This window comes from Nicotiana tabacum, chromosome 1 (genome assembly GCF_000715075.1).
Source record: "Nicotiana tabacum cultivar K326 chromosome 1, ASM71507v2, whole genome shotgun sequence".
Taxonomy (NCBI): Eukaryota; Viridiplantae; Streptophyta; class Magnoliopsida; order Solanales; family Solanaceae; genus Nicotiana; species Nicotiana tabacum.
Genome location: NC_134080.1, coordinates 26590046 through 26599592, shown reverse-complemented (window position 1 = coordinate 26599592; position 9547 = coordinate 26590046). Strand labels below are relative to the sequence as shown.

General features: G+C 37.0%; 1 protein-coding gene across 1 annotated transcript; it reads right to left on the bottom strand.

The window, feature by feature from the left end:
* Positions 1-2264: 2264 nt before the first annotated feature.
* LOC107762619 (GATA transcription factor 26) lies at positions 2265-9225 on the bottom strand. The gene is given in 9 exon segments (XM_016580989.2): positions 2265-2876; positions 4027-4147; positions 4255-4441; positions 4709-4812; positions 5206-5278; positions 5568-5935; positions 5937-5986; positions 6493-6861; positions 8740-9225. Coding segments are annotated over 9 exon segments (1602 nt in total). The 5' UTR covers positions 8780-9225; the 3' UTR covers positions 2265-2586.
* Between the last annotated feature and the right edge of the window lie 322 nt (positions 9226-9547).

Sequence of the window (9547 nt, the reverse complement as noted above, 5' to 3'; positions counted from 1 at the left end):
AAACAAGAATGTTGGATTGGTGGAAGAAGTTGGGAGGAGAGTAGTCAAGAACACGAAGTTTAAGGATCTAGTGGAAGCTTTCTCTATGGTGGTAGGGGATGTTAGTGGTGGTGACAAGAATGTTGATTTCTTTGAGACTGCTAAGGCCCGCGGATTGAGTTTTCCTCGGCCTAGATGGTGGCCACCGGAGGGTTTTTCTGATTGATTCAATATTCAGGGAAGTACAACTTTTGGGGAGACTTGGCGTTTGTTAATGTACAAAATTTTTAAGAGTTCGGAAAGAGTTGCTCTGACTTTTATACCTTTCAGCTACTATTACTATTGGGATATTAGTAGTTCAAATTGGTTGAATCTTTCTCAATCTTCCTGCCTGGAGCTACACGTTTAACGGGTCCTTCACCATTTACTAAAGATTTGAAAAACATTTGATGATAGTCTAAACTAGTGCTTCGCTTTCAAGAATATGTTAATTATGGAATGAAGAGCTTGAATGGATGTATAATATGATTCTTTGCGCAGTGCTGAATCTTAGAGATTTTAGATCCCAGGCGAATTTTATGTTAGGCTTAAAGCTTATAGATTTGATGTAGTTAATGCTGGATTGGTGGTATGTTAACCATATGCAAGAAGAGATCTTGGAAGTGTTTGATCACCAACAGGTGGAGGTTTTGTACTGCTTTCTTTTTCTAAAATGATGGTTTAGTTGTACAGATTCATTAATTTGGTAACTTTGAAGTAGATACTTATAGAACTTGTTCCTTCTATTATGAAAAACTGGCGTTGCTTATCAAAATGGTTTAGCAAATTGTGTCACTTTGCTTCTTTTTGTAAAGTTGAGGTGGACCAATGATCTTAACTCTAAAGGAAAATGAATTTTAACGTTAAGTTTTCCACCTCCATGTGTGTTTGAATTCCATTTTATTCAATCTTCTTTTTAAGTAAAATCCTATTTTACAAAAGAAAACGTCGTGTACCATTATTGTAGAATTACATCATTGTTACAACTATGCAGGGTAACTGGTAAAGTTGTTGTCATGAAGGTCACGGTTTCGAGCCGTGGAAACAGTCTTTTACAGAAATGCAGGGTAATGCTATGTACGATAAAGCCTTGTGGTCCGGCTCTTCCCCGAACCCCGCGCATAGCGGAAGCTTAGTGCACCGAATTGTCCTTTTTACATCATTGTTACAGCCTGCCAAACATAAACTTGTGCTAGTCAAACAACTACACTGCATACTTGTAAGGACAATTGTGCAAGCGTAGCAGTCAATGAATAAGATTAAAACTAGGGAAGATCAAGGTTCAAATCCTAACAAAGTCAAAAAAACGTAGACGAGCCTTCGTGGCAGAGCTACCAACCCATACCTTTGTTGATAGAAGATAAGAGTTCGGTGAAATAGTCAGTTTCGGTGAGCGGGGTTTCTCATACCTATTGGAAGAGGGTAATAAGTGTTTGGTGAAATAGTTGAGGTGTGTGCAAGCTGATCCAGACACCTCCGTCTTAAATGAGCCTGGTCCAATTTGGCCTTGAATCGTTATGATTTGACAACATTTTTACTGAACCCCCCCTAATCCCAACATTATTATTGTTATATGCTTATATGTTGAATTACCTCATATTAGTTTTGTATTTTCGCTTCGATTGTCAGATTGGTTTGCTTGTTATTACCCCTTCCCTTTATCTTTCTTGAGCCGAGAGTCTAACGGAAACAACCTTTCTGCCTTCTTAAAGGTAGGAATAGGTCTGCATATACTCTACCCTTCCTAGACTCCACTTGGAACTATGCGTATACTCTAACCCTTCCTAGACTCCACTTGAGACTATACTGGGTATGTTGTTATTGTCGTTGTTGCCTTCTATGCATTACGCCAGGATAACCAAAAAGTGGGAGTAACTCTTCCTGTATGGGATGGAAATTAGGTGGGTACTGATTAGGCATTACATAAATTTTAAGCAACTTCAAGATAAACTAAAAAAATGCTTAAAAATCAATCAATAAGCACTTAAAATAAGCCAATCCAAACACCCTCAAGATTAGCCTAATCTCAGTTAGAGGAATCTTATTGGTGCCGACTGCCGAAATACAAAATTTCCATCTAATACCATTATGCTATAGGAAAATTTGTGGGGTCGTTCTCTCTAGGTAACCCTATTATTCAGCCTTCAAGCCATTGAATCAGACATCAGAATTTGAAATGTTTGGAAGGAGACTTTTGACATTTGATGATCCTACAGAAAAAAGCTCATTCACCAAGAAAACCAACAGACAGAAGGGGGTCTCTATTGAGGTTAAAACTTTAGTGCATACATAATATCTAGACATCACCACCTCTGCATTTTCAGCTATATTGTACAGTGCATGCCAACCTATACAAAAGTTTAAAAAAAACAAACATATCCATCCGCCAAATCCAAAATTTCGTTTTATATAAGGTAAGGTTACCGGCAAAAAGGTAAAAGGCAACCATCCAAACCCCTTCGTGAGACATTTATATATTTGACAAGGAACATGCAGAGATAGTCATGTGGTTTGGCCCAAGAACCTTTTAAATACCCTACAGACAAAAAGCTAAGTGTGATAGTGTTACTATGGCCGGAGGAGTTGTGGGTATACGGAGCTACTACTAGTGCTTGCTTGAGCTGCAAAATTTGCTGTTGGTAGGAGGAGTTCTGCCTGAGGGAAGGAGCTGTTAGATGGCACATCCAGCAGCAAGTCCTGATCAGAACTTTCATTTGCAAAACGGAAGGAATTCTCTGAAGGCAATGCAAATAGGCTTCTTGGACTGAAGCAAGAGCTATCATTCTCTATTATTTCCTTCTGTTCATAACTGCTTTTCAGCATCACCCTCTTGGGGCTCTTCATTGTTGTGTTTACCCCTGAAGCAAAATCCAACTTATAAGTTCATTTCCATCTGAATTAAAGCAACTCGAAGTGCACACTATGCAAAATTGGAGCTACAGTAGTTTTAGTTTCTTGAAAACAATCAATCAACCATACACTTTGTTTCATATTTTCTTTAGGCGAGGGTCTAACCGGAAACAGCCTCTTTGCCCTCCCAGGGTAGGGCCTGCGGACACTACCCTCCCCATATGGGAATTTACTGGGTTTGTTGTTGTTTTTGTTGTAATCAATCAACTATACATCAATCCCAAATTAGTAGTGGTTGGCGGGAATTGGTATAAAAAGAACATTCCATAACAAAAATTGCTCATAGTTTAGCTTCAGAAATGTCTAAGAAGAAGATATCAGATAGAACAAATGCTTGATATAAATGATGTACCATAAAAAGACTACCCGATCCATTATCATTACCATTTTTTGTATTTTTCCCTTTATGGTGGCACGAAGGACTGACGATGGAATAAGGTGGCCCGCAAACACTGATTTTCCTGGTGAACATTGTGTAATGCTTACCTAATCATAGAGAGTTATGACTATCACAAATAGTTGCCCTCTACAAATAGAAGGTATGTGCCAGGATGGAGAGCCCAATATAATTGCAAAAAAAGAAGAGAAATGGGAAGAAATAGAACGAGATTCTAAAATGGACTAATTCTTTCACCGCTCCCTTATATTGGATTTTATTTTCAATTAGTGTATTTCCTCCTAATAGTCACAATGCACGAACCAGGCTTCTTGAGTATATTTGGAAGATAATAGGCATGGTACATGATTGAACATCTTCTGTTCTTAACAGCTAAATGACAAAAGACGTTTGTGTAGAATAAAATAGTTGGAGAATTCAGTCACCTCAGCGCATCAAAGCCAGACACCAAGGGATACCAAGATACCTACCACGCTCAAGATTTTCTGATCCTCCTTCCGCAGCTTCTACGACTTCTACATGTTACCACGTGACGCCCTATTCTAACTTTTTCATGAAGATAAAGACCCGAGAAGTAAATGTTTACTACTCTATCAGGAACAGAAAAACTCGTATTTTAAAGTAAAATTTGTTATAAACAGAAACAAGTCTACTACACCAGGATTGGTCTTAAAGGAAATAAAAAGAGAGATGCAAAGAACCTGAATATTTTGGATGTTGCCCAATGCGTGGTCTCTTCATGTTCCCTGAATGACCTGTGCCAATAACACTGGGACCTCCTGCAACTTCAGAACTACTGCTACCTTTTTTACATTTCATGTCCTAACAAAAAAGCAGATTAGCTTTAAACTTCTGTTTAGCAAATGTAACATATAAGGAGTGGATTACTTACTGAATTTTCATATCACAAATCATAAGCAAGACCGTACCTTAAGAAGATTAAATTGTTCCACCCACTTTGACTTCATTAAATAGCACAAAGTAAACCTCTTCAAGGTTCTACAATCTTCTACTGTTACCCCGGATAACGAGTTATCCAAGACGCCTTCTGCAAGAAGTTTCTGGAAGGAAGACAAATTCTCCTCAAAGTGAGAACTCTCAAACATGCTCCTGAGACTGCAGAGAGAATTAAAAATGGGAATAAGGTCAGAGCTGGACAATGCATTCATTCTATCAACCATCAGTAGGTTATGGTTCAAGTTCAACATAGGCATCAATTATTTTTCTAAAGCCCAACTAGCACAATTGAGAGAGTGAATTAAAAACGTAAGCTCCGGTACTAAGCCTCTCACTCACAAGATAAGTTCATTCCTCAACTTTTCTGAATTTTTTTTTAAGTCAAATGTTCTCGTAAGATCCTAAATAGAAAGAGATTGTACAAACCTCTCGGGAGGTGAAAATGAATCAACAGGAGGTAAGTACTTTAGTAGTTGCTGTTGTTCATCACTTGACAGATGCGTTATGAATTCTTCATAATTAAGTACATCCTGCATCAAGCATTGTCCAAAATCACATTTATTTGTGTATTGCTTATCTGGGAAGGAGTAAACTGCAGAACCATGCTTAGATTCTTAAAGTAACAATTAACAACTAAACACATGGTAAAAAAAACAAGCTCAAAAATGGTTATTTACCATTATAGAGGAAGCATTTCCATGCAAAATACCATGATATAAGCAGTTTAAAGTCAAAGGTTATGCATATTGATAATCAAAAGCAGAAGATAAATATAAATCTACAAAAAGAATCCCCAACTCCGGAGCCAGAGATGTAGAAAAATAGTGTGGAATAGAAAATGTTCCATCTGTATAAACAAGTGGACGCTGTAGGAAGCATGCTATGGTTGTTATTTGTATAAAATCTAAGAGATAGCAGGATACCTTAAGGTCTATGTGGCATAGTGGCGAATTATGATGTCCAAGAATCTGCAGTTTTTCAAGCTGATCCTTGCTCCTGCAGTTCAAGATGAAATCAGAAAGATGGAAACTAGACACCGTCACAAAGAAAATAGTATCGAAGCTCTGACTATTCAATTCTGGAACTGAAACCACCGCGAGCATTCTATAATTGAGAAGCTGCACGGAAAACGTGGACCATATCATGTTAATATAAGTTTCTGATCCACATATCAGTCTATTTGTGTAGCCATACCCCGTCAACCAATAGCAGAACAGTTATGCATTTTAACATTTTATATCCTTTCTTGTGGCTATATGCTATCCAGCTACAATGAGGAAAGCACCTTTTAATCTGGTCTTGACCAGTAAGCTTCTTAGCTCTCTCAGTTACCAGGTTTGATGAATTGACACCCTTATTTATATGTACAGGTGGAGTAGTCAATTGTGAATAAGCCTCATTCGAAGAGTGGTGTTTGTTGTCAACCGATAGAGAGCTGGCTTCTGATTCTTCTTCTCGACCTAGAGAACTTGGATGTCGAATTAGCACACTTCCATGTCCTATCTCAACAGAGACCATAGGCTTGTCACTTTCAAGAAGCAAATCCTCTTCAGAAGATCCAGACCAGTATGAACACTGTTGTTCATGTAAGATGGTATACAGGTCTTTGGTAAGCTTTTCAACTGAAGATTGCTTTGGACGACCCACACAGGTTCCTCTTCTTTGAAGGCACCATCCCTTCCCATATATTTGATTGGGTAGGACCTGAAAGCACCATAAAGGGGTCATGCAACTATTAGTCACCCCATGAGTGAGGATTCAGTAAAAGGTTTATTAAAACAAAAGTGCAGGAAGGATGGTTCGCAAAAGATATCAGATACAAAGTTAGAACACAAGAAACTCTAGAGCTCAGGAGTTTAATTGAAAGAAAAAAATACAGCTTTACCACTGGAGAAGGTGCAGTAGAATATACTGGTATAACTGATCATAGATGTAGAACAAAAGGAGCAGGCAAAACCAAACGATGACCACCTGTATAATTTCTCTGCTAGCTATCAAAAGTTTTATTCATGTGTAGATCTATATCTTGAGATAGAAGTCATCAACTTCTATCACACAGAATGGCTTTCAAAATAACAGAAAAGAGACCTTTTGGGAGGAGGAGAAGAGATTTGGCAGTTTTTTTTTTATAGGTAAAAAGAGTTGGCAGTTTATGTGAGAGAGAATGCAGCCTAAAGTTTATGCAAGGCCTGCATAGGTAAAGAATCTACCTGTCAAATCACTTGCTTCAGCACTACCAAATTGTGCACAGCTTTCAGAGTTTGACACAGCAGAGCCAGAACTTGACCTGTTGCTTGTATCCTCATCTAAAGCCTTACGGTGGAAGCCCTGATTATAATCAGAAAGAATTCCAATTTCAGGATTATCATGATTTTTCTTTCGTTTCAGCACCTTCACCTCCTTGTTCTTCACAGGCGAGTTTTTGAACCTTGAGACCCTGTAATCTTCAAAGTCATCTGGTTCAGCCCTTGCATGCAGAGGAGTATAATTTGCAAGTGTCCCCTTTGTTCTCCACCGAGATCCACATGCATTGCAAAGAATTGGCTTTTCTGGTGGTCCATTACGCCAAAGAGGGGTGCCTGCACCATGAATTCACCATTTTAAGACTGTATTCCAAGTATATAATGAGGGAAGACCAAGAGGCATCTAAGAAGTCTGACAATCCGGAATTGAATGTTATTATAGAAACATCTTGCTCATCCCACGACAAAATATTACTGTAACTCTGTAATCAGAATTTCAACAAGCATTTTCATGGCAGAGAAAATGAAGGGACCATTTGTCTGAGTGGTGCAAAAATGAAAAGGGCAAGTAATGGTATATCCACTGCAGAATGCTCCCGCATGCCTAAGCATGGCGAGAAAGATTAAGGATGTAAAGGATCAACATTCAAGTTAGGACTATATTTGAAAGAGCAAACATCTCCTCCAAATGCACTTAACTTGATTAAGAAACTAAACATTTCCTATATAACTAGGAGACTGATTCCTGTGAAGAGGACCTCATGGAGCAAGAAACTGTGATGAATTAGAGTGCAAATTAAGAATCTAAGAAATAACTAAGAACACAACAAATTTGTTCCCTGAATTGCACGAGCAAGAAACACATGAGGACCTGAATAAAGAGACAGACGAGATAACTCGTTAATCAGCATCAGGAGGGAACTTAGGGAGCTGTCGGGGAAACCTAAAATGAAGCTTTCTATTGAAAAACTAAGCCAGAATCAGAACAGCACAATGAGAAGCTAAACTAGACAATTAGCAATTAAGCAGTGGCATATGACAATGACAAACATCTAAAACTATTTACTTGGAGACATTACATTCCCTCGAACAATGTGCTTCCTATACAACCTAGCCCAGTTTCAAACTATTATCCAAACCAGTTTATCACCATTTTTGCAGCAAAATGTGTTACACCAGTTGATGACAGGAATGAATGCAAATGTCAGCTATTATTATTATTTTCTGTAACATCAACATCTGAGAGAGATACCAATGTACCATGTCTTTTCTAGACACCTTGAACTGTTACAGCATGAATGCGAGTAACATATTCAGCAAAAGACAAATAAGGTCAAGAAGATATTATCAAATGCCTGGAGGATCTTGCTGCTTTTGACTGTCACTGACTAGGAGGTTTTAAACGAATGGATAACGAGTAAAAGTGAAGCACAAGAGTCTAAGACCATATTAAGTTGAAAACAACGAACTTGCTTCGTGGAGATAACGAAAAATTCGGAGAGAAAACCTCAACCCTCTGCTACGCGAGGCATTCATTAAGAACATGCTACTAAAACAGCACAAACATCAGGTACATATATTTAGAAATAGACAAGTCAACATTTTCTAGTCATTGTTGTGTTGCTTTCATTCCCTAGAGAACCATATCAATGCCATTTTCAGCAAGAACTCAGTCTACCCAAAAAATGCATTTCTCCCAATAAAGTTTATTTTTAAATGAAGCAAATGGAGGCTAAGAATACAGAACTCAACACAATCAAAACATCTCCCAATTGTATTGGAAAAACAATGGAATTAAATTGAGCTATAAATTTCCCACTTAGTGAAAAGACTCTATTGACAAGATTGGAAACCAAAAGAAATCCCAGTTTCAGAAATAAATCCCAACTCAAACCCATATTGAAATCCAGAATTTATTTGCAGCCTATCTTGGAAACAACGCAATAAAGAAAACTCAAAACCAAATTTTATAAGATGAATAACAGCACATATTACTTATCATTGTCCAGCTAAATTTTTTCCCCTTTTGAGGAAACCACCATATGGATATCCAGTTTCATAATTGAACAACTAATCTAAGCAAATAATATCATATAGACTAACTAAGAACAATTCTATACTTGTAACAGCCAAAAAAGACTCCATTTTTACCAAAAATTGAAGAACTTTATAGTTTTAAAAAAAATTAAATACATTCAAGAATCATTAACTCACTTGTAACACCACAGTGATAGCAAGGTCCTTGCTTTCCCATCTGTCCAATAATTATTTTTTCTTCCTTAATTAATTTTTACAATAACTGAAAATGTAAAAAATAAGAAAAGTTCTTTTCTTGCTTAAGAAATTGGTAAAAAAAAAATATACAAATTTTTTTATAATTGTATATCTATAAGTTTTGATTATAGCAAATACATATATGGTTACTGGTACAAAAGTTCTTTTTCTGCAATAAACACAGAAAATTATGCAGAAAAAAAAAAACCAAAAAACCCAACAAGACTCAAAGAAGTCTGTAATTTTAAGTCCCAGAAAAAACCCACTGAAAACAGCAAAGGATTATGAACAAGTAATGAAAGGATTTGAGATGGGGTTTCTTGTTTTTCAGCTAAGAATATGTACAATAGAGTGGAGAAAAGAAAAGTCCATTAAAGAGGAATCTAATAAATGGTTGTGAAAAGGAAGGTGAAATGGGGAAGGGGTAAAAAGGAAGAGAGGGTGGGTTGTTTTTATAATGTATGTATGACTTCTTGTTGTTGTAAATTTGTATTTGAAGTAAATGTTTCATCTTTCCTTGTAAATGTTTTTTGAAATTTAATTTTTTTAAATAGATTTTTATTTTTATTTTTCATCCGATGTCTGGTACCTACATGGAATCTGAATATATCCGGATTCGCACCGCATAAAGTCCATTTAAAGAGGACCTAACATGATCTTTTCATACCCCGTGCTCGAACCTGAGACTCCTGATTAGGTTTTTAAATACAGTACATCTCTATAACAACATCCTTATATAATAGTCATT